This window comes from Polyodon spathula, chromosome 18, assembly GCF_017654505.1.
Source record: "Polyodon spathula isolate WHYD16114869_AA chromosome 18, ASM1765450v1, whole genome shotgun sequence".
In the NCBI taxonomy this organism is placed as follows: Eukaryota; Metazoa; Chordata; class Actinopteri; order Acipenseriformes; family Polyodontidae; genus Polyodon; species Polyodon spathula.
In genome coordinates, this window is record NC_054551.1 from 229,686 (window position 1) to 255,535 (window position 25,850).

Sequence of the window (25,850 nt, forward strand, 5' to 3'; positions counted from 1 at the left end):
TGGAAAATTAATAATATAACTTCTGCATGTTCTAGATGTTGTATTTTAATATATTGTGTGTATGCCTCCCACAGCTACATGGTGTACCATTATAAATATGAACTGTCAGGAAATACAAGGAAAAGAAAACCCCAAATGCCTCTAGAAAACTGTTAGAATAGAACTGCCAGTCTCAGCACATGCACATCATGATTACAGCAGAGGCAGGCGTGTGGTCAGTGTGGATACAAGCACAGTGCCTGTGATGAAGGACAGTGTTGCTGACCTCATGATTACAGCAGAGACAGGCACAGTGTCTGTGATGAAGGACAGTATCGCTGACCTCATGATTACAGCAGAAGCAGGCATGTGGTCAGTGTGGATACAAGCACAGTGCCTGTGATGAAGGACAGTGTTGCTGACCTCATGATTACAGCAGAGGCAGGCATGCGGTCAGTGTGGATACAAGCACAGTGCCTGTGATGAAGGACAGTGTCGCTGACCTCATGATTACAGCAGACAGGCACAGTGCCTGTGATGAAGGACAGTGTTGCTGACCTCATGATTACAGCAGAGGCAGGCATGTGGTCAGTGTGGATACAAGCACAGTGCCTGTGATGAAGGACAGTGTCGCTGACCTCATGATTACAGCAGAGACAGGCACAGTGCCTGTGATGAAGGACAGTGTTGCTGACCTCATGATTACAGCAGAGACAGGCACAGTGCCTGTGATGAAGGACAGTGTTGCTGACCTCGTGATTATTGTGGTTGATTGAGAAGAGATGATGGATCATTTTTAGTGTAAACTGTAAATAAGTTATAATACAGTAGTTTTCTTAATTTCTTTATTGTCCAAGTACCTTTTAAAAGATAACTGCACATATCAGCACACTGAAACATGACCAGGGTACTAAATATCACCTTGTGTTGCTGGCTGAAGACACTTATATGAAAATGTACATATTTACAAAAAACATTTAATTAAAAATAAACAAACCCACCTCCAGAGTCTGAAAAATGAAAAACCAGCGCAGGTCCCTGGAGAAAAGCAATTCGTCCATCACTTGGGGTGGAATCGCATGGCAGACACATATACATTGCAATTTAAAGGCACTCTGTGATGTATTTACATTAGACCTCTGGTAGGGAGTTTTGTGGTTTTACTTTTTCATTGTTCTTGTTTTCATCAAGACAGACTTGAAATCTGCACCTGCTGAAACACGAGGTCCAGGAGAGCTTGCAACACAGCATGGCAATACTGCGCGAATACACTGTTCAGATTAGCACCCCCAGATTATACACAAGACTGCAGTACAGTTTATATAGTTCACATTATCAGATTAAAAACACATGGGCTGAAGATTCATAGCTGCTGCAAACACATTTACAATGATGTTTCATTTACTTTGTATTAAAAAAAAAAAATGCAGGTTAGGAAAAACTAAATAAGGACATGCAATCTAGTTTGGAAGAACACTTTGTTAAATGCTTTATATACGAGGGGTACCCAACGCTCCCAAAGACTCTCGTTCAATCAGTTCACTGCTCTGACGGTTTCCAAATCCAGCTGCCTTCATTACATCACCAGTACAAGCCTGAAAAAAACTCTTCAATCTAACTTGGATTTACAACAGAAGATTAAAACCAATTTAATTCCCTGCAAGTTTTGAATGCAAATTGGACAGGGAGGTACAGCATGATATTTGTATGCTTTGTTCATTTTTAAATGAGATGTTTGCTGATCCACTGCCTGCTGAACCAGAACCACATCGCTGATTAACTGTAGCATCACCTCTTTCACAGGGCTGCTGCGCTTTGGTCCTTGTGATAAAACAGAGAGCTGCTTACTAGCTGAGACTCCGGTTCTAACAAAGCCCTTTCATCAACCTAGAAAAGCAGATTTGAACATTATCTTCAAACTCAGGCCAGTTTAATACATTAAGGTATCTGTAAACAATGTGTTTGAATGATTTTAATAATGCACACATCAAGTGCCACGCAGTGATGAACACTTCCCTCCCTCTTTAGAGTAGTGCCGGGTCTCCAGGAAGATTTCTACTGGTGTCTGCCTTTGAAAGCACCTGTAAATAACAGATTAAAAAACACTCATTTATTTCTACCAACTGAGAGCATTATTCAGTTATTCTTTATAATATTACTTCAATGTCCACAGGCCACTTGGAATTTCAGATATCAACGTGGCAGACATTTGATTGATTTTTTAAACAAAGCTCCTGTCCTGTTCGGTCTGTAGTTGTGTGCTCATTTTGTATCAGCGAGAGCCAGTGAAGGGACCAGTTGTTTTACTGGGATTCCTCCTCTCCAGCTCTCCAGACAGCAGCAGCAGCTCAATACAGGCAAGTATACCTGACCAAGGCACCTCTGACCTGCACCCCATGACCTCGCCTCCTCCAATCAGCACAAAGAAATCCACAGGAAAACAAGACACACATAAAATACTCCAAACCGTGAGATCTGAACAGGACAGAGGACTTGTTTTAAAACGTCACAAGCAGAGGCTCTGTGGTAACGTCCGGCACAGACACCCATTGGTTAGGATTACACAGTTTCAGGAAAAGTGTGTCTCGGCTGGCTACTGTTACACTTCCTCAGGCTGCAATAGCCACTGAATTCAGGTTTATTAAAAAACAAAACGACATGTATCAGCTCATGGAAGTGACAGCAAGCAGCTATACTCTGCTGTGCAGCGATGGTGGTTCTGTGCGATTCTCATAGGGTGATGGACCAGCAAAACACTTCAAAAACATAAAATTCCAGAGCGAAGGAAAATAAAAAACACTGGCTTACAAAGTTCAGTTTGAAGTGGTTGGTTCGTATTTATAAATCTAAGGATTTAAAAAAAAACAGATACTGCCACGCGAAGGACTCCAAACTAAGGGACGCTCCTGTAGCACTTTTCAAAGACAGTACTATCACTGAAAGTGAATTGTAACAATCCAATGCATTGATAGCAACAGCTGCTTTTCATTAAAAAAAAAAGAGACTATTTCTTTTGAGCTTTTGTTTTGTTGGCCTGTCATGTTGTGAAGTACCTGTACATATCAAAAATTACGAGAGAGCATGAGAGGTGCATCAGAAAGGGTCCTTTCCTTCCTATGCATTGTATCAAATATGCAGCTTTAGTAAACAGATTCATGGTACAGTTCCTAATACAACTTTACAGTGCTACGTTACACTCGAGTTAGAAATACGGTGAAGATACTGCTGCACGCTCCTTTGTGTCCCGCGCTGGGCAGATTGTGCCTTTGAAGCACCACTGCATCCTGAGGCACCGAGCACCACTGCATCCTGAGGCACCGAGCCGCTGGTTCATCAATCTGTGGAAAGTGGAAGCCCTCCAGTCCAGATGAGGTTTCCCAGAGCACCTCCTCTCTTCAGGACCTCTCTGCTCCTTTTCGAAGGCTGCCCTGGACTAATGAGCCTCCTTTAATCTTGTACCATTAAACCCTGGCCGTGCACGCCTGCGTAAGGAGCCTGTTCCCTTTCCAATATGCCGATTCCACCTGCTTCTCTCCACCCACACGCCTGTAGGGGTCGTCTCCCCTCCTCCAGTTCAGTCAATCTTCTCCACTTTGCCGATGATCTTCTCTTCGAAGATGGGCAGGATCGCATCGTCTTCACGAACCTCTTCAAACACCACCCCGCAGTCAAACTCGTCGCTCACCTTCTTGAAGTAAAACCTGCAAAACAACATTTCAAAAGCATGAGCACAGCATGGGCAGTACCTCGCTGTGTGCAGGATGATTGTTAGCTACTGAAGCCTGGCCCACTTCATTAAAGCAGCTTTACCTGTAGCTCCCTTTCTTGGTCAGCAGCTCCTTGAACTGCCCCAGCGTGACCACGCGTCCTTTCACCGAGGTCCTGTAGGGGATGGGCTCCCCGCAGAAGTAATACGCCACGACAAGGCTCTCGCACGGTTGCTTCTTCTGGGTTCTATGCCTGAAAGTTAAAAGAAACACATTTCATTACATTGCTACCCAGGGCTGGTTGTCTGCTTTGCAGAAGCACACGTGCCAGATCAATGCTCAGTACCCACTGCATTACACTCATGTGCTCTGATCCTGGGCAAATGCATCTTTCGGCTTCCTGCCTGGATCCTTGTGACTAACTTGGGAGAGCTACAGCGCAGCAATGAACGTCACGGATGTAACTGCAGATTAGCTTTTAATTTTATTTAACACCTCCACTGAAGCCCATCAGTACACCGTCTCATTCGCCTCCACGTTGTTGAGTATACTTGTGTCAGCACCCAGCCTCCTGATAATCAGATTTCAGCAACGTGATCCTAATGAGGCAAAAGCACTGCATGTCCTGCAAGCCACGCAGCCTTCCTCTCTCTGGGCAGCGCAGGGTAGCGGACAGGAAGCCTCCTCCCCCCCTGCAGTGCTCTGCCAGCTGGTGATTTGATAGTAATCACTCCCGGTTCCCCAGAACAAAGCAGCAGTGTGGCTCCTTCAAATCACTCTGCAATGCACAGAGGAGGCAGCTCTGCGGGGACTGGCTCAGATCAAGGCTGGAAAGCTTTCATGTCTGAGAAGGTGCTTGATTACATATTGCCGACACAAGCACGGGACTAAGCAGATTACACTGAGCCAAGCCTGATACCATTCTGGAATATGCTGCAAGCCCAAAGCAGTTACAGGGTCTTTGATTGGGGACATGTGATGACATGAGCACCATTGACCCAAGCTTCAGCAGGCTAACCAACTACAATACTGCATTTACACTCCCAATTATTGTTAAACAAACAAAACGCTGTTTTCAAACCTGGTGCGTTTCTTCTGAGATCATCATTTAGAACACTAAAAAGACAAAGCCTTTTCTGCCTCTTGTAAAGCAGCGCAGGTCAGCGACCCCTCCTGCCCGCGTCTTACCTCTGTTTGGCCTGCAGGGGGGCGACCCTTTTCTTCTCCTCCTCGAGCCGCCGGCGAGCCTCCTCCAGCTGGGTGAGGGGGTTGGGAGCGGGGTTGGGAGGCATGGTAGGGTCCTGGATGAAGGGGTGCGAGGGCTGCACGTTGTTGCGGAGCTGGGCGGTGACCCAGGGGTGCACTGCCCCCGGCCGCTCGATCGAGCTGGGTCTGGACAGCTCGTGACTCTGCACCTTCTTCACCCCACCAGTGCTTCTGTGGAGGAAAAGAAGTCAAGCCTCACCCACCTAGGACTACAATACAAGCTGCATGATCTCCTGAACAATGCAACCTTCTTCCTTCAGTGCAATGTGGAGAGTGTATTTCACACTGTGTCTGGGGCTCTGTTATACAAAGAGTGCAAGAGAAAGTACAGAAGCACTTCCAATGACTTCTAATGCACCACAGATACATTCTCAAATCCTGTATTCACGTCTCACCCGTACGGCGTCTTTTTGTGGCGCCCGGATTCCTTCTCCCCTTCCATCATCCACTGCAGGATCTTCTGGTTTCTCTCCATGTCCTCGGGAGGCGCGGGCATCTCAAAGTTCCGGCTGTCCTCTGTTTTCAGGGGTTCCGCCTTCTTGGAGGCGCGTTTAGATAGCGTGCTTCCTTTACTACTAAAGAACGAGAGAGAAACAAGGCCGCTTAGCAAGCAAGGCAAAGAGAGTCAACGACACACCTGAGCTGTCTGAATCGTTCCATAACCCTTTCATGGACGCAAACACATTTCTCATTGCCATTTTTTCCCCCATTGCTTTATATAGGGAAAATGGCATCGTGATACAAGTCTACAATGCATGTGTGTCTCCATATAAAGTCTCCATGCATGAAAGTGAGAGATTCTCAGCACCCACCTGTGCCCCAGTGAGTCCATGGGGCTGGGCGCCATGCCCATGCTGTCTGCATAGTTGCGAGACTTGGTTGCATAGTGGTGTGGATCCCCGTTCCAGGCCAGGTTGCTCTGCCCCCTCTGCAAGGCCTCCCCCTCAGCCTGCTCTTTGGGTTTCACTGTGCCATGGTGGTGGGTGTGGTGGTACACGTGCTTGTGGTGGTACATGCCAGCCGCCTCCGCCTTCAGCCCTGGTTTGGACGGGTGCTTGCCCGCGGGCAGTCCGTCTGGAGAGCGTGACTTGGGGGAGTGGCATCCGGGCGTTTTCATGACGCGCTGGACGTGCTCGTCCAGGATGGACTCGGGGTTCTCCTCGTGAGCGTCCCGTAGCTGCATGCCACTGTAGGACATGTCGGAGTAGCGCGAGTTGAAGTGGTGAGGGGGCTGGGCAGGGGGCAGGTTGTGACTGACCAGCGAGGGAGCAGCAGAGACGTCTGCGTCATCCCCTTCCTCCTCCTGGAAGAGAGGAAAACACAAAGCAGAGAGTCAGGAGAGACGTCTGCATTATCCCCTTCCTCCTCCTGGAAGAGAGGAAAACACAAAGCAGAGAGTCAGGAGAGACGTCTGCATTATCCCCTTCCTCCTCCTGGAAGAGAGGAAAACACAAAGCAGAGAGTCAGGAGAGACGTCTGCGTCACCCCTTCCTCCTCCTGGAAGAGAGGAAAACACAAAGCAGAGAGTCAGTAGAGACGTCTGCGTCATCTCCTTCCTCCTCCTGGAAGAGAGGAAAACACAAAGCAGAGAGTCAGGAGAGTAGGAGTCAGCAGATCAAGCATTTAAATACATCTTGGGTTAAAACCATATATATATATATATATAAAGCTCAAATAACTCGCTATAATAAGCATTTATCTCAGCATTGGATATTTTTAAGAGGGAGTACTCTCCTTCACCAGCAGAGGGCAATCACCTTCCCCAATGCCAGATTATTTATTTATTTAAAAACAATAGAAACGTCACTGCTAGAGAATTCTGTGGAAATAGGAATCTACTGCTGTTCCCCACAGCGATCTGGATCTGAATATGTGCAGGTGAGCTTGTGTCGGTTCTTGCATGGGAGGCATGACTTTCCATCCCGAATCAGAAACACAAACACAGTGATTTCAAGAGCTGAGCTGCTGGCTGAGCTGGACTGAAGCAGCACGTGTTAGAGGGCAATGTGATTAGTGAGAGAACGCTCTCCCCACATCTGAACAGCAGATCCTTCTGTTTTCCTCTCCATTGTAGTTAAGTGGTGGCACTACTCAGTTCCAGATGGAATTACTGCAGACTACAGAAAATGCCCTGCAGAGAATTTCGTGTCCATTCAACACAAACCCATAGACAGAACAGGGGCCACAGCAGAGTAACAGATTAGATACAGTACATGGGAAACACACAGGACCGGAACATCTACTGCAAGATTCATTACTGCCATCAATGCAAAACCTGCACTAAAACAAGCATGCCTCAAAGCACTCGCCTGACAGCACCAGATTGATTTCTGAGCCTTCAATTTAAACACGTTACATGTGCTACAACTAATGACCTCATCACTCACCAGTGCTAATTACTTCAAGACCTGTTCTTTCTGTGCAGAAGTGCACATCTGTAATGTGTGAGCTATTGTACAGCAGGTCTGCACTTCATTTTCAAAGCTAGCCAACTGCAATTTACTGACAGAAGAAAACACACTTTAAAAGTAATCAAATGCACAGTCCATCTGTGCTAAATAATGCTGTCCTGCTTTATTTATTATCAGAAATAAAAATTTGCTGGCAGACAAACCGAAGGCCCGCCTTAAAACACTTCAAAAGGAACGCATGGAGGTCACACAGCTGAACGCAGAGTTATCTGAGTGTAGCAATCTTCTGAACGCAGTTATCCGAGAGTGTAGCGATCTTCTGAACGCAGTTATCCGAGAGTGTAGCGATCTTCTGAACGCAGTTATCCGAGAGTGTAGCGATCTTCTGAACGCAGTTATCCGAGAGTGTAGCGATCTTCTGAACGCAGTTATCCGAGAGTGTAGCGATCTTCTGAACGCAGTTATCCGAGAGTGTAGCGATCTTCTGAACGCAGTTATCCGAGAGTGTAGCGATCTTCTGAACGCAGTTATCCGAGAGTGTAGCGATCTTCTGAACGCAGTTATCCGAGAGTGTAGCGATCTTCTGAACGCAGTTATCCGAGAGTGTAGCGATCTTCTGAACGCAGTTATCCGAGAGTGTAGCGATCTTCTGAACGCAGTTATCCGAGAGTGTAGCGATCTTCTGAACGCAGTTATCCGAGAGTGTAGCGATCTTCTGAACGCAGTTATCCGAGAGTGTAGCGATCTTCTGAACGCAGTTATCCGAGAGTGTAGCGATCTTCTGAACGCAGTTATCCGAGAGTGTAGCGATCTTCTGAACGCAGTTATCCGAGAGTGTGGCGATCTACTGAACGCAGTTATCCGAGAGTGTGGCGATCTTCTGAACGCATTTATCCGAGAGTGTGGCGATCTTCTGAACGCAGTTATCCGAGAGTGTGGCGATCTTCTGAACGCAGTTATCCGAGAGTGTGGCGATCTTCTGAACGCAGTTATCCGAGAGTGTGGCGATCTTCTGAACGCAGTTATCCGAGAGTGTGGCGATCTTCTGAACGCAGTTATCCGAGAGTGTGGCGATCTTCTGAACGCAGTTATCCGAGAGTGTGGCGATCTTCTGAACGCAGTTATCCGAGAGTGTGGCGATCTTCTGAACGCAGTTATCCGAGAGTGTAGCGATCTTCTGAACGCAGTTATCTGAGAGTGTAGCGATCTTCCTCTTTGTGCCAGAGGACACAGGTTGACAATTCATATGTAGAATCCAGTTATCAAACTGATCTGCGTGCGACTTGCTTAGCACCCGACAAAACATTTCTCAAGTTCTACTGATACACCTTTGAAAGCTCAATTAACCAGAATGGCCTACCCACCCAACCCATCGTCGCACCCCACCCAACCCCACAGTGAGAGGTCCCGATGCAGGGCAGCAGGTTGGCTGTGTCCTGGGACACGCGTTACACACCAGTCGCACTCGCTTCAGTCTCTCCTCCAGCTTCTCCTGGGCTTCGCGCTCCCTCAGGACCCCCTCCAGTCTGCTGCTCAGCTCAGCAGCAAACTTCTGTGGCTCAACGTGGATATCCTTCGGAATCCGGTATGTGCGCTGCAGTGGGGAAAAACAAACATGGAGATATATCTATTTCTATTTATAATTCAAATGTGTTGCCAGAGCTCAGAGCAGACAAAAAAAATAAAGAACTTGACAAGGTTCACTAAAGCAAATATACAACAGAAACAGCACTCGGGTGCATTCTGACATTCCCTACTTTAAATCCCTTAATCTTTCTATAAAAAAGCAAGCAATCTGTTTTTTTTAATTTCAATATTAAAGCTTGCTCTACAGCACGCTTGCCAAGCCACACAGAAGCAGCCCTCGCGGGTTGATGACACAGCAGCACATCACTGCTTTTCTGCTTATTTGAGTTGGATGCTTTTAATTATTTCGGGATTCCTGCTATTCTTAGCTACTGCTTTTCACGGATTGGCGAGTGCTTCTGCACCTGCATTCAATAAGCTGTCTGTTAAGATTAATAAGTTAAAGCACTGCCCCTTGTTTAAATGTGAATCATTGATCTGCAGTATTGCTAGCCTAGTGATTCAATTCTCTGTGCTTCTCCAGTTCTCTACATATGCAGTTTAAACCCTCACTGGTCAGACAGCCACGATCCCTACAGTGCAGCTTTGCAATGATGAAGTGCTGCAGTACATTGCAGTGCAGCTCCTTCTAAAACAAAGCTTTGATAGTTCAGAGAAATCCTGGGCTGGGAGCCTGAGCTGACAGCCTATGTCTGTGCCTGGGCTGGGATCCTGCGCCTAGGTTACGAGCCTGCGCCTGCGCTCCTGGGCCGGGAGCCTGCGCTCCTGGGCCGGGAGCCTGCGCTCCTGGGCCGGGAGCCAGCGCCTGTGCTTCCTGCGCCTGGGCTGGGAGCCAGCGCCTGTGCCCTTGCCTGTGCTCCTGGGCCTGGGCTGGGAGCCTGCGCCTGTGCCTGGGCTGGGAGCCTGCACCTGTGTGCCATAATCAAATTGCGGATTTGCTTGCGCATAACACTGCTCTGTAGCACTGACAAGAGAAGCAAATGAATCTGATGGAACAGATTTCTGTGATGCAACGCTGGACTCTTGCAGTCTGTTCTGACCATGCAGAATGATTTCTAAATTGTGATTGCAACGGCATCGTTCTGCTCCCTGCTCCCACATACAGCAGCACAATGCAATCGCCTCCCACTCACAGGCATATGAGGTAGTGGCACTCGTCCGTTGGCTTTGGCGCTTTCCTGCATCTCTCGACGGTGGAGTTTTCGGAATCGGTACGGAGGGATCCCATCTCTGTGGGAGAGGAGGACACAGGCAGGCATTATACAGCAAGCATACAAGAACAAGACAAAACAGCATTTCTAGTTTGTTTTTTTTGCTTCACTTTTCTCCCGCAAGGTTAATGGAGACGAGAGTTAAACTGCTGAGGGAAGGTGATGGGCATCGACAAGCAGATTTCCTGGGAGATTAAACTCAACAGCATTGTTCAATGGACTGGTGTTTGTTTCCACTAGATAAAAACTTTGTCTTTATTGTGAACACGCACGTGTGAGAAGAAGCAAGATCCTGAGGTCGGAACCTCAGGAGGCCCCCCCCCCCCCAAACAAGAGAGTGTGCCAACAGGGTGCTGTGAATGCGTTTGATTGTACTTCACAGCCTCAGTCCCGAAGGACAGGGCTCATCTTTGTTGGAAACACCGTGGCAAGCGTCCGATAATGGCTCTAATCTCGCCAGCTTCAAACACATGTTCTGTCCCGCTGTGCTGCCTTTGATGTTTCCTTAACTTGAACCCTCTGGGCTACCACTGAACCTCCAGCCCTTTCACTGAATTCTGTGCACCTCCTCCAGTGGAGAGAGGCTCCGTGGAAAAGGCTTTCACAAGTCCCTGCTGCGCTGACCTGCTGTACACCAGATACAAGGAGATTAAAAAGGGAATTAAACTGCCTTGGGAACATTGATCACTCCTGCAGATCACACAGAAAGGCCATTACTGCCAAATCCAATGCATATGCAACTTGGGGTTATTGGGAGTAAGAGTAACATATTTCTGTACAATTAGTTAATACACTTTCTTTATGCTGTGCTGTGTTTCATAAACACAGAGCTGCTACAGATCCTACCACTTTCTTTCTAGAAAAAATTAAATAAATCAATTAACTTCAGGAGATCAAACATCTAGGAAGCGTGGCGCGTCTACAGTTAACTCTCTGTATTCGACACAAAGATTAGTTTCAGTTCTCTGTGCGTTCTGCCCCCTACAGAAACACAGAGACAGTAACAGCAGATCTAGAAAATAGTTCAAATCCATCAAAGCGAGCCCAATTATTAGATCAGTAAGCGTGCAGCGCCTGGAACAGAACACGTTGACGAGCGTCCTTTCTGTCTTTCATTAAAACAGGAGAACAGAGGCATCACTGGCAAAGGAGTCACAGGGCAACAATACTTCAGTACATCATGTTTTACTTCATCTTAAATCGACTGAGAACCACAACTAGCAGTCCGTTGTGGGCACCAGCACTTTGAGTTTTTAATTAGCCTTTAAAAATAGCCAGTATATAAAAGCCAGTATCCCAGTCAAGCTAGTGATCATGTGTGATGACAGTTGCAGGGCTGGTTCTTCTCAAGCACAGCACTGAAAACAGCTGGGCAGGAATCTCTCCTGCTGCTCAAAGCACTGGAATCAACAGTGCAATCTGCAAAACTATTACACCGGCATGAATTTACGAATGAGGTGCCAATCGGCCCATCTAAGCTTGTCCGGTTCCTAGTAGCTGACTGATCTCAGAACTTTGGGTCAAGTTGGGTCCTACCACTAGAACTAGCCAGAATCGCAAAAATGATAAAGTTATAAACAGTTCTACCCAGAACCGCCTCGCAGGTCAATGTGACCCATGCATTACAATACATGTATTTTTTTTAATATAACGTAAGACACGTCTCCTCCTAGCACACATGTTTTTTTAATTTTATTTCCATCCTTTCTTTGTTTGTAGACTGACTATGAGACAGAGATTGCTATGACTGTGTGTTTGTACAATTGCACCGAGATGCCAACTCAGTGAAGCCTACACTATTTCTCAGTGTACCTGGGAAACAGCAATCCTTTGTTTTGTTCCACAAATGAAACTGAGAATATATTAGAAGGAAACCCTTAATCTTGAAAATAGTCATTCTGATTGGAATACGGCAAGCTGGACTCAGATGCATACAGCAAACTGAAATGGCAGGTAGGATAACAACTTGTGCCTAATGAAACTTGTTACATACACAGCTCCTGGATGCAGGCGCAGTCAGCTGGCAGACGCGTGCGCTCCTCCACAGAGTACAATGCAGCCCTCATACCGGAAGTAGTGTTACATTTTCTTTGTCGTATTGGAAACAATGATTTCGGTTTTATAGTTGTGTGTGTACATATACCTGTTTACACCTGTACACGGGTTTATGTACATACCCGTTTCTTTCACTGTTTGTAGTCGTGCCGTATATGTGATCATTTTGAATTAAGCCTTTTATGTTTAATTTTCCATTTAAATACAGCGTTTCTGCGATGCAAATGTTAGATGTGATGTTCATGAATAAAACTTTTCAGTTTTATCCAATATTATGTCTTTCATTTTCACAACGAAGCCGTTTAAAAATGTTTGGGTCAAAGTGACCCATGTGGCTGTCTGAAAATCCAGCGGTTCTAGTGTTAAAGGGTCCCAGTGCCTCAACATGACCGCTGAAAGAAACTGCACCGGGGAGAGATACGCACACACTGCTGTCCGTCAGGGAGAGGGAGTCCGCGTCGCTGGACAGGCTCTGCTGCTCGCTGTCGTTGGCGCTCGTGGCGGGGGCCATGGCGTACCCGGTGTTCACATAGTAAGGGTTGACGGGCTCCCGCAACGTTCCGTGTCTGAAAACAAACAAACAGAGACACAAAACATTAGAGGGGAAGGCCATCTCTCGAGCGCTCGTAATGCATGCAGCGGTCAGCCCTGGAGGGTTCACCCTAGTTGGCCTTACTTCCTTAACACACAAGTCCACTAAGCAAACACATTTCTTACTTCACAATGGACTGCATGAGATCCAAGACTAAATGAAAGACTGGAGCTTAAAACCAAACCCATTGAAATAACCCGGGTTGCGTTCCGGGGCAGTCCTGGCTCCTCACTCCTCGGCTCCTCTGTGCTGCTGCCTGTAGCACCAAGCCCGTTCACAATCCTCTTCACAAGCTGCTTCCTGCAGTCTCGTGCACATTCCCATAATTCACCAAAGGTATCAAGACCCATTGCAGAGTACAGCAGTAAAGAGGACAGCCTTTAAGGGCGCCGTGCACAACTCTGAGACAATAAGAGATTTATCTGCATAAAGGAAGCACGTTATTTCACTCCTGAGAGAGGGGCAGTGTGCTGCTTCAGGGCAGCGAGCAAGGAGGAGAGAGATCTAAAGCAATCTTTTTCATCCCTGCGTTAAATAAAAATACATTTTAAAAAAGCGTTGGTCTTGAATTGGTTTCCAACAAAAAATGATCCAGTCGATTGACTGTGCCCCTGCTCGCACCCCCCTCGCTCTGTCCCTACTGTTTTGAGTTCAGGGATAATTCGCACAAACTCTTCTTGAGTAAAGGAGATTGAAACACTTTCACGTTAAAAGTGCTGTGAGCATCAGAGAGATGTTTGTGCATCCCTGGAATCAGACAGAGAGAGATATGGGATCTCCCAACTACTCTACAGCAATCTAACCCCGGCTGCATTCTGCAGTGGGAACAGAACACTAGTGGATTACAGCAGACCGAGTCATTCCATTTGAAATGTCCAACACAGCGAAGTTAACATCCCAGTTATTACCCACTGTAGCCCTGCTAGCAACAGACCCAACAAGCCTAATGCATCAGAAACGCTACAGAATTCAAAAGTTCCACTCTGCCTTTAAAAAGCCTCACAGTTTGACAGAGAGAAGAACAAAAATATAAAACACAAAAAAAAAAATCGAATCAAAGCACTTTTAAACAAAACCACAGCTATAAAACAATATTAAAACTACAAAGCAATCCAAAGGGGAACTTTTCCTGCTTCCAGAAGAACCGCAGTGTGCTGCAGGATTACTTTGAGAGAACACAAGGGTATGGTGCAACCTTCTGTAGTTCACAATCTGTTTTCTGTTCTTTATACAGCCCTCACATTTCACTGAAACACGAACCGAGCTGGATCAGTTGTGTCTGTCGGATCTATTCACACGAATACATTTCATTATCATCAATACAGTTATTTATAGGACAGCCTGACCCTAACCCCTCACACGTGACCCTTAGTCTGACTTTCTCTGCATCCTTTTTAAATCCAAATCCTTCTAATGAAATCATTTGCAATGAAATCTCAGAAACTTCACTTCCATTAGATTGTTGCTTCCACAGCTATACTGTACCCACACAGATTCCCGTATAGGACCCAACTAAACTGTATTCACGCAGATTCCCATACAGGACCCAACTATACTGTACCCACACAGATTCCCGTACAGGACCCAACTATACTGTACCCACACAGATTCCTGTACAGGACCCAACTATACTGTACCCACACAGATTCCCGTACAGGACCCAACTATACTGTACCCATGCAGATTCCCGTATAGGACCCAACTAAACTGTATTCACACAGATTCCCATACAGGACCCAACTACTGTATTTACACAGATTCCCGTACAGGACCCAACTATACTGTACCCACGCAGATTCCCGTACAGGACCCAACTATACTGTACTCACACAGATTCCCGTACAGGACCCAACTATACTGTACCCACACAGATTCCCGTACAGGACCCAACTATACTGTACCCACACAGATTCCCGTACAGGACCCAACCATACTGTACCCACACAGATTCCCGTACAGGACCCAACCATACTGTACCCACAGATTCCCGTACAGGACCCAACTATACTGTACCCACAGATTCCCATACAGGACCCAACTATACTGTACCCACACAGATTCCCGTACAGGACCCAACTATACTGTACCCACAGATTCCTGTATAGGACCCACAATACTGTACCCATATAGATTCCAATAGTGAGCTGTATGAAAGAAGCTCATACCCACTCTAGACGAGGTCAGGGCAGCTTTGCCATAAGTGGCTTACTGACTGTTCAGATGTTCTTGAGTGGGTGAAAATCAGCTTGCATCTCCCACAGCTCCCTACAGTAACACACAGATCTACCAATAATTAAACAGCAGAGCTGTGCTCTTGGACTGCACTGGAGTCCGGCTCACCTGTACTCCCTGCTGTCCTGGTTCCTCTTGTTGCTGGCGGCTCGCTGGCTCACAGTCTCCAGCAGCAGTTTCTGAGTGAGCCTGTTAGTGGGAGTGGGGTCCCCCTCCAACTCCTCCGGCTGCAGGTCGCATTTCCACTCCTCGTCCTCGTTCAGAGTGGGCAAATATCCGGGCTGGACCGTCCCGGTCCCAGAGCCGGAGCTGTGTTCAGGGCAGAGCTTGGGGCTCTCCCCGCCTGTGCGGGTGTACTCCAGATAGAGATCGGACTTGAGGAACACGGGGTACGTGTTCTCCTCCAGCATGGCCTGGATCTCCGTCTGTGCCTGGTCCAGCATTGCCGGCTCGATGTGCACCCTCACCACACAGTCCCTGATGAAGCTCTTGGTGGCTGCTTTGATCTGCCTCGACACGATGCTGTTGTTGTCCAGGATGTATTTCCTGTAGATGGCCTTGGCCAGCTTGAGCTTCTTCTCCTCATTGCCGTCGCTCGCCTCCAGCTTGCGGAAGCCACTGCAGGCGAACCAGAAGTCGAGCAGGTCGGCACAGTCCTCCTGCTTCAGGAAGGTGCGGAACAAGTGGGTCCCGTCCTGGTCGTCCAGCAGGGAGTGCAGCGACTCGGCCCACTTGAGGTAGGGCGGCGTGGGGGAGGCGCTGCCCTCGGGCTCATAGCCAAGGTCCAGGTCCGGCCGGCGCGGCGTGGCTGTGGAAGCCTCGCTCTTGGTGGAGTAGAAGTTGTGGCTATACTGCCGGGAATCCACAGCCACCAGCTCCCCTTCCTCGCCAGGGACCGGTGGCCTGGGGGCATCTTCAGTGAAGCTGCCCCCGAGATCCACGGGGTAGCCTTTCGATCTCACACTCATCGTCACAGTGTCCACTCACCCAGTCCCAGTAGAGTCCAATTCTACAATGTCCACTCACCCTGTCCCAGTAGAGTCCAAATCCACAGTGTCCACTCACTCACCCAGTCCCAGTACAGTCCAAATCCACAGTGTCCACTCACCCAGTCCAGTCCAAATCTTACAAAACTTAAATATGTACTATTGCAAGTGGTGCTGCTGAAGAACTCTTCCTGAAAGAGAGAGAAATAAACAGGATTAAATGGGAACTCGAACATTCTCTTGCAGTGTTTTAGTCATTGCTAAACGCAGTATTGTTAGCTCCCTGCAGAACAGAGAATGCTCTGCTGAAATCACCCCCCCAGTCTCACTCAACTCAGGACTCTTCTACTGCAGCATTCTTGACCAGGTCTCCAGCGTAAAAGATTTGTATCAATGGGACTTCCTGGATTTACAAAATAATAATAATAATAATAATAATAATAATAATAATTACAGCTGGGGTATTTGCTAGGAAAGATTTTAATGTATAGTTCAATAAATTGTCTCCAGTCTTCAAAATGAACAACAGTGGACTGTGTGCAAAAGCTTGCTAGTCAAATACAACACAGAAAGGAGAAACTGCCGATGTGCTTGACTGTAACACAGGGTTCAAGATTCGTGTCTAGTAGGAGTTCATGTTTCAGCTGCAGGTTGACAAACTTATTTTAATACAACAACCATCCGTCTAGTTTGATCGTATCAACAACATCCGTCATAGTGCATAGCATATTATATAGCATATATATATATCATATATATATTATATATTATATAGATATAATATATATATATATATATCAAATCGCCATAGGGGTAAACGATTGCTAAGGAGCGCCCTCCCCATGCAACGATTCCGCTATATTACAAGCCGGAGCCGACAGCAATACCTTGCCTGCTTTAAAGCGTTAGATATGCAAAACGGCTTTCTTTATTATGATTGATGCGTTTGATCGCATTATTCACAATTCTACAGACCCGTGTGATGTGGAATCAAACTGTAAACACGCAGTAACGGGGAATGCAAAGGGAAGACAGGCAGGCGGATCTGGGGAAACGTTTCTAGTTTGGTCGGTAGTGTTATTACACCCCCCCTCCCCCCCCCTTTTTTAGCTTTGAAGTGTGGACCCACATTGCATTCATGTCTTGGCCTCGGGATGGGGGAGGGGAAGAGGCAGAATCAAACTCCCCCCACACACACACTCTCTGCCAGGCCCTTTCTCCGCGGACCCTCTCTCCGGCACACAACTACTTTACAACGTTATTTACAGCCGAACGACAACGATTACAGGCGATCCAGCGCGTCATTCAGCAACCCTCTCTCCCCGGCTTCACCGATCAATCCTGACCGCCCGGCCCCGATCCGACTCCAGGCTGATTCAAGCACGCACACACGCACACGCACACGCACACGCACACGCACACGCACCGAAGGGACAGCACTCATTTCAATACGGACTGGTCTTGCTGTGTGTGTGTGTGCGTGCGCGCAACCGCGATCCTCCTGAACCCCGGGGCCTGGGCTCCGAAGAAAAAAAAAAGTTTCAAACGGTACCTGTAAAAGCCTGCTCCCCGTTTTCGAGCGCATCGGGAACCCCGGCGTTGACAGGCCGTTGTGAATCTTGTCATAGGTCGGAGTTGTAAGAGTTTAAAAATAACAAAGAAAACCGTGAGTCCGCGTCCGCCGCCTCCGCCTCCTCCTCCTCCTCCTCCCCATGACTGCTCCTCACTCTCATTCCGCCTGCCTCTCTCTCTCGCTCGGTGAATGCGAGGCGCTCCACAGCACCACCCGCGTTCAAAAACAAGACCGCAGCGCCTGGGAAAAAAACAGGCAGGGAGCGAGCCAGAGAAAAATACCCGAATGCAAAGCCCGTTACCGGGCTCGTTCGCTTTACAAGCACGGGGAATATATCTTGCATTCTCCGTTCATACTTCAGTACAGTGTACTGCGAACGATGTCGCGAAAGGAACCGAGGAGTCTTTAAGAAGGCAGTACCGTTAAGTCTTCAGTCTACAGAAGCGTTTTTATGGCCCCGATTCAAATAGAGCCACATGCCCGGATATGTCAGTCTATCACACTCTGCATGAACACAATAAACCCGACTGAACGCGTGTGTCATGTGATAATCAATGGTATTTTTTATATACAAAACGAGATTGAGAGGTCTCTGCAAGTGCACGAGTTTTTACTGCAAACATTCCAGACCACAAACCAGAGACTGGAGTCAGTCATGAGTCTGAAGACTAACCCTTAGCAAACTCAAATTCATGACATCAGTTACAACCAGCACGCACCGAGGATTAAATAAATCTACATGCGCATAGGTTAGAACCAACAACACAAATTCAAATACAACTGAAAAAAAGGACAATTTGTAAAACCTGCTTCTGCAGAAACAGCAGTTGTGTATCCGGGTGATATTGGCGTTTTAGGTGCACAGGGAACTAGAACAGCAACCCCACATAGAAGCATGACTAATTAAACAGATCTGAGCAGCAGTAAAGCCCCCTTCACACACCCTCAGCACTGCCTGGGACTCTACACTACATACTGGCAGCATCCTCCACGCTGCACTGCTGCCTCGCCCCGCGGTCTGTCTAAGTGGTAAACAAAACATATGCATCTTGAATAGGGTTAACTGCCTTGGGGTTTCCACAGTGCAATTTCTCTCATGTTTCCAATTCTCTCATACAAGTGGATAGTGTGCACTTGTAGGTCATTGTAATTTGTGTGAAGAGAAGCGAGTAGCAGAGCGCTGGTACCAGTATAAAACCAAAACCTAGTCAAGTATCTTGCCTTCTCTTTGTGCTTCAGCTGCAAGTACATTGAACTACATTTCCCACAATTCCCGTGGGGATTCACCAGGAAGGAGGTGGCAGAGGAACGGTAAGCAGACTGTTCTCTTACCCACACTGCAGGCAGTTATTATGTTTTTAAACCCTTCATTTGTGCTGCTGTGTTTACACCTGTTCTGAGGTCCAACACTGCCTCAATCATCTCCCTCTCTCTCTGGGGAAGGAGGCAGACCTGCCAGTCTGATCCCAGTCCTCAACCAGCTGCAAACATATTGGAGACTCAAGCACAGAATGCTACAGGTAAAGTTAGAACACACACCAACAGATTCAAAACAGGTTTTGGTAGACGTGCGTTTGCTTACAGAGGCACTTGTGGTTGGAATAACCTGGTTTTAATAAATGTCGAGTCTTCTTTAAAATACCCCATTTGAAAGGCTTCCAGATTTGGTTGCGTGCTTCCAAAGTCTCCCGCGTCTGTGCTTACCTGAGTGGATTCAGGCAGTGTGTTTGCAAGCAAGCCCTTACAAAACAACGTGCGTCATCATTAACAATGAGTTCAAACTGTATACACAACATCAAAAATAACTAAACAAAACCAGCAGACCGTGTATACGTCAGAAATAACTAAACTAAATACAACCACCAGACCATGTACGCAACTTCAATACAAATAACTAAACTAAATAAAACAAGCAGATCGCACAATGATGTGAAGACATGTATAAAACCTGCTGGATTGGGGTTCTTCAGGACCAGGGTTGGAGACCCCTGCTTCAGATCCATGTCAGCACCAGCACCCTTTGTAACTGACCTGCCACTGTGCTTAGGGGCTGGGGGGTCATTCTAGCTCTCACTTATTTACAGTGTAACAAGGTCAGCAGCAGTCGCACAGTGTTACACTTCTGGGTGGTCTGGGAACTCCAGAACAGAGTAGTAGCCGCCTCTGGATTCCATCCCCAGAGCTCGCAATTCCAGTGCACTGTGCAGGATTCCATCCCCAGAGCTCACAATTCCAGTGCACTGTGCAGGATTCCATCCCCAGAGCTCACAATTCCAGTGCACTGTGCAGGATTCCATCCCCAGAGCTCACAATTCCAGTGCACTGTGCAGGATTCCATCCCCAGAGCTCACAATTCCAGTGCATTGTGCAGGATTCCATCCCCAGAGCTCACAATTCCAGTGCACTGTGCAGGATTCCATCCCCAGAGCTCACAATTCCAGTGCACTGTGCAGGATTCCATCCCCAGAGCTCACAATTCCAGTGCATTGTGCAGAATTCCATCCCCAGAGCTCACAATTCCAGTGCACTGTGCAGGATTCCATCCCCAGAGCTCACAATTCCAGTGCACTGTGCAGGATTCCATCCCCAGAGCTCACAATTCCAGTGCATTGTGTAGGATTCCATCCCCAGAGCTCACAATTCCAGTGCATTGTGCAGAATTCCATCCCCAGAGCTCACAATTCCAGTGCATTGTGCAGAATTCCATCCCCAGAGCTCACAATTCCAGTGCATTGTGCAGAATTCCATCCCCAGAGCTCACAATTCCAGTGCATTGTGCAGAATTCCATCCCCAGAGCTCACAATTCCAGTGCATTGTGCAGAATTCCATCCCCAGAGCTCACAATTCCAGTGCACTGTGCAGAATTCCATCCCCAGAGGTCTCATTCTGGACTACAAAGCTGTAGCAGCAGACACTGGATTTCAATATTGCTGTTGGCTTCCTAACAGGGTGCCAAGCCTGAAGCCAAAACTAACATTTGAAAATGGTGGTTCCTGTTGTCAGAGTCTCCAGTCTTTACTGTTACCCTTTTGAAATAACATACAGACACAATGCAGCAGAGCTGCCTAGCTTTAGAAGCCTATGTATTTACAGCTATACAGTGACTATTAACAAGGGCCTCTGTGTCTCCAAACACACCTGGGAACTGGATACAAAATCAAAACTGCAGAGAAAGTCGCAGCTTCACTGAGATACATTTATTACACTTAAGAAAAACCCTGTTCCCTTCCAAGAGCGTCTACCCATATAAAAACACCTACATGCATACAATATAAACGAGGAATTTAATCACGAGGCAACCTGAAATACCTGGCCTTGTGCTAACATCAATCTTACCAGATTCTGCATGCCCTCTTTAAGAAGAACAAGAATAAAAACACACTCTTGCATTGGAGCCATTGTACTCTCTTACACTTAATGTTCCGCACGCTGCTGATCACAAACCACAGAATTCCCTAAATGACTCAATTCTGGGATAACGCATTTCTACAGCATCAAGAGCAAGACTTGATAGAGAGTCTTAGGACTTAGCATCGTTTCTTACAGCAGTGGTTACATGAAGTACAGACTGGACCGTGTGAACGCTGCGGGGCTATACATTGTATAATAATACTAATAATAATAATAATCACTTTACATTGCAAATCTGCAAACTCTTGTAATGAGAAAACACCAATATAACCCCCACTTAAACCACTATGGTCAGATTAGGGAGGACACATACCCAAACTCAGCTCAAACACAAAGCACTGGCAACAACTACGCCGAAAGTCGAAACAATGTGTGCTGTGAATTCACATCAAGCCGAAGCAACCGTGTTAACCTGTGCAGCTTTTGCAACAAAATAGCGGCATTACCAAACACGATAAAATAAACTACGGCGATATCTTCCAAAGAAAACGCGTACAGTACTCGAGTTCGTTACAAAACCAAAACACGCCGTGCTAGTACTACACCCGTGTATCCAGTCTTGTGAACAAACAACGAACGAATAATGAAGCGAGCAATACCTTCCCAGTGCAGCCACAGCGCCGGGCCGCGGCGGTGCATGTTTGCCCGGGGCTCCGGAGACCGTGGCTTCTCCATACGGCTCGGAAGGAGGTCCCAGCAGCAGCACTGTGAAGACGGCATTCACATCAGAGGTGTCTCGGTTATCCAAAGAGAACGAAACATAAACTACGAAATGCTACAAAACAGCACGATTTAAAATAATAATAATAATAACAGCAACACTATTGTACAATCTGCAAGTTATGTATAATTAGAAAGTTGTTAATTTGGGTAGCGGACACTGCACGCTCCTCATTCAGCAACGCACATAAATAAATAAAACAGAATTAAGAAAAACTACAGAGAGAAAAAATGCATCTTGCTCGCTATATATATATATTTAAAATCTCAAATCTCGAACACTTGATCTCAAATGAAATAAGGGATTGCTCGAACTCTGCTTGGAAACGCGTTCTCTTGCACACGCTGAACGGTCGCTGTTGAAATCTCAGCCTGTCTCCCCCTGCAGGGACTAGGGCGCTGGTACACATCGAGCATGCGCGTCACAGGACCTGGAGCACGGTGTCTTGTGGGACACAAGGGTGAAAACTTGGGCCTAGTAGTAACATAATTCAACGAAACCAAGCAAGGGTGAGCAATAGCCAATTCAGAGGCAGCAGAGGCTCCTCTGCACCAGCAGTGAAGAAATCCAAACTCAGCCAGTGCTGCGCACGGTCATAACAGAGGCTCCTCTGCACCAGCAGTGAGGAAATCCAAACTCAGCCAGTGCTGCGCACGGTCATAACAGAGGCTCCTCTGCACCAGCAGTGAAGAAATCCAAACTCAGCCAGTGCTGCCCACGGTCATAACAGAGGCTCCTCTGCATCAGCAGTGAGGAAATCCAAACTCAGCCAGTGCTGCGCACGGTCATAACAGAGGCTCCTCTGCACCAGCAGTGAAGAAATCCAAACTCAGCCAGTGCTGCCCACGGTCATAACAGAGGCTCCTCTGCACCAGCAGTGAGGAAATCCAAACTCAGCCAGTGCTGCCCACGGTCATAACAGAGGCTCCTCTGCACCAGCAGTGAGGAAATCCAAACTCAGCCAGTGCTGCCCACGGTCATAACAGAGGCTCCTCTGCACCAGCAGTGAGGAAATCCAAACTCAGCCAGTGCTGCGCACGGTCATAACAGAGGCTCCTCTGCACCAGCAGTGAAGAAATCCAAACTCAGCCAGTGCTGCCCACGGTCATAACAGAGGCTCCTCTGCACCAGCAGTGAAGAAATCCAAACTCAGCCAGTGCTGCCCACGGTCATAACAGAGGCTCCTCTGCAAGCAGTGAGGAAATCCAAACTCAGCCAGTGCTGCCCACGGTCATAACAGAGGCTCCTCTGCATCAGCAGTGAGGAAATCCAAACTCAGCCAGTGCTGCCCACGGTCATAACAGAGGCTCCTCTGCACCAGCGGTGAGGAAATCCAAACTCAGCCAGTGCTGCCCACGGTCATAACAGAGGCTCCTCTGCACCAGCGGTGAGGAAATCCAAACTCAGCCAGTGCTGCCCACGGTCATAACAGAGGCTCCTCTGCACCAGCGGTGAGGAAATCCAAACTCAGCCAGTGCTGCCCACGTCATAACAGCAGTGATACCCAGGTGTGATAGACATTCTCTGGAAACATGAGTAATGGGACGACTGCCCCCAATTATCAGGAGACTACCTGGAAACTGAGCACTCCCTAAGAACATGCCATGTGTCTCAGCAAAACCCAAGGTGTTTGATTCCTGGACCAGTCTTGTATTCAAGTCAGCTTATTGGTATGGTAAAGGGTGTGGTCCTCCTTGCTGTAGTTACAACCAGTGACCACCTAGTGGCACTATATGTCTGAGGTTAGAATAAATGAAAGAAACGGATCGACTTTAGCAGACAGGTGGCGTGTGTTTTACAACAAAAAAAAAACTAGCAATATTTTATGAAATATGTTATTATAAAATATTATTAAAAATAGTTTGCAGTGATCTCAATAAAGCCCCTATCACATGAGTTGTTGTCAAAGAAGCAGTCTAAATCAGTTTCATAACCCTTGTATACGGGAGAGCCAGTGTACAAAGTTTTGGATATTCATTACTGTCACTACCACTGTGAGCACAGTATATAATATATATATATATATATATATATATATATATATATATATATATATATATATATATATATACACGAATCACTGCACTGCAAACATAAAATTAACTGCAAAAAAAAATCTATGTAAAATTCATTGCAAAAAGGTAACAGGGTATTTAGTAAAAAAAACTAAAATGGTGAAGTACTTGCACTATTACTGAAAGGGTTCAGCAGAGCTGTCATTAGCCCCAGTGCTGTTACATTGCAGTAAGAAATCATAGAGAAAACCAACACGAGACTAGCACAGGAAACATCATTCATCTTTTATCAACGCTTTGACACGGACAGTTCTACCCCTGTCCCAACCCGGGTCCTGGCTTCCCAGGTCACAGTCCCTCGTAGTGTCAAACCACGCACCTGGGTCGTACCCGGGTTCTCCCGGGTCCCAGCGACCCACCTCAGGATGTGGGTCGACATGCCTTGACCCGGGCTGAGCGAGACAACATGCTTGACAGCCATTTGTGAGCCAATGAAATAACAAACAGCCACGCCTGCGTGACGGCTTCACTTCCGCAAGAAACGGTTCGGTTTATTCTGTTTAGTTATTTGTGTTGCTTGAGACACACCATGAGCCAGGTTGCAGCAGGGATGAAGAAACATTTGCTCTAATCAACATTTGGGCCGATGACTCAATCCAGAGAAGCTTGGATGGAAGCTGCTTCCGGGGCATTGATACACACATTGCGTGCTTGCTTCTGTCACCCAGTTCAACCCTGCTTTATCAAAGCAGTGTGAAATCATGTAGCCGACCTGCATGACACCAGATCCTGACCCGGGTAGGTTCTGACCTGGGTAGAGCATGCCAGTGTGAAAGGGGCTTAATTACAGCAAGTGCCTGCTGTGCTTCACACACACACACACACACACACAACTGTAATTCCAAATGCAGATGCAGACCACATGTAACACAGACAACCTCTGCTAGACATTGAAACAGTGCTGTCGGGGCAGAGCCAGACATATGGAGCAGACAGGGCTAGCAGAATAGAGGTATGTATGACCTGCCCTCGGAGTGAAGGGTAAGGAACAGAGAGAGAGAGAGCCCAGCTTACAGAAGAGTGGAGTCTGGGATTGAATACCAGCGAGGCTCTGTACAGACTCCTAGTTTAACAACAGCACCACAATGTGTGTTTAACAGCTCCTGCACTGTTACTCATTCTCAGCAGAACAGCCCGACAGACCCTTTCCACAAAAGTTTGCATTGTTTTTTGTTTTTTTTTTCCATTCAGGATTAGTGGTTTGTAAATTAGAAAATGAAAGATAACTTTGTCGGTTTTTTAAAAATCGTAACTGAAATCTTCTATCGTGGAATCGTCCAGCACTGTTTTATTACAGATCCTTTTGTTAAAGGATGTTCACCAACATGCAATGTGCTTATTCTGTGGGTATGGCAGCATTAGCACAGCATTATCGGCACACACTCGCAGGTTCATCACTGAATGCCACCCACTGTGTGAGTTTACCATGATTGGAAACGGCAATGAAACTCATCTCTGAAGTTCTGTAGTGCAGATTTTCTGTTTATCTCACTGTAAGAATTCCAGGCCAGGCGAAAAGATCCACTATCATCAAATATACATCATAATGACTGAAATGGAATGCAGTTATATCTCAAATAAAATCAGTGCGAGCTGCAGCTATCCAGGGGGCCTAAGGTTTCTTTTGATGCTACAAAGGCCTCAGACATTTCCTCTCTCCAGATAGTTCCCCTGAAAGATATTCATTGCATCTTTTTTTCTCTCTCAGTGTTTTTTTTTTTTTGTGTTTGGGTATAACAACATAGTTGATAAAGTCTGTAAATGCAGGTACTGTCTGTAAATCAATGAGTTCAAATCAGCTTTTTGGAAACCTGAACCAGGTTTTAAACACATAGATTAAATACAAGTGTGTGTTATTATTAATAAAAATTGCAATTCTAAGTGTGCTTCTGTAAGCGTACAGGATCACTTTTGTAATGCTGCACATGCCAGTCACTTCAGTAAAACCTCTGTATCTGCCCTTGTCGTTATATAATTGCATGCTTTGCTATGATCATCTGGCATATTGAACCCATGTTGAACCGCACGTTTGGCATGCTTTAC

The 25,850-nt window shown here is 46.8% G+C and overlaps 1 protein-coding gene across 4 annotated transcripts; it reads right to left on the minus strand.

Annotated features, from left to right (window-relative positions):
• Positions 1–1,612: 1,612 nt before the first annotated feature.
• LOC121330874 (axin-1-like) lies at positions 1,613–22,056 on the minus strand. 4 transcript variants are annotated; one of them, XM_041277766.1, is made up of 10 exons: positions 21,611–22,056; positions 15,149–16,217; positions 12,642–12,782; positions 10,084–10,180; positions 8,820–8,957; positions 5,765–6,255; positions 5,348–5,527; positions 4,875–5,123; positions 3,790–3,939; positions 1,613–3,680 (listed from the first exon to the last, which is right to left on the minus strand). In XM_041277766.1, the coding sequence occupies exons 2-10, from the start codon at positions 16,006–16,008 to the stop codon at positions 3,554–3,556; spliced, it is 2,433 nt and encodes an 810-aa protein (XP_041133700.1). In that variant the 5' UTR covers positions 16,009–16,217; positions 21,611–22,056; the 3' UTR covers positions 1,613–3,553. The 4 variants fall into 4 exon arrangements, with proteins under 4 accessions (XP_041133700.1, XP_041133702.1, XP_041133699.1 ...); XM_041277768.1 differs by lacking the exon at positions 21,611–22,056 and adding an exon at positions 17,579–17,767 and having other exon boundaries at positions 5,348–5,524; XM_041277765.1 differs by lacking the exon at positions 21,611–22,056 and adding an exon at positions 17,579–17,766.
• Positions 22,057–25,850: the final 3,794 nt, after the last annotated feature.

Coding starts and splice junctions, on each gene's coding strand:
- LOC121330874 (XM_041277766.1), bottom strand. CDS start 16,008: ATGAGTGTGAGATCGAAAGGCTACCCCGTGGATCTCGGGGGCAGCTTC. Junction 8,958..10,083: donor TGCCACTACCTCATATGCCT/GTGAGTGGGAGG, acceptor TCCCCACTGCAG/CGCACATACCGGATTCCGAA. Junction 3,681..3,789: donor ACCAAGAAAGGGAGCTACAG/GTAAAGCTGCTT, acceptor GTTGTTTTGCAG/GTTTTACTTCAAGAAGGTGA.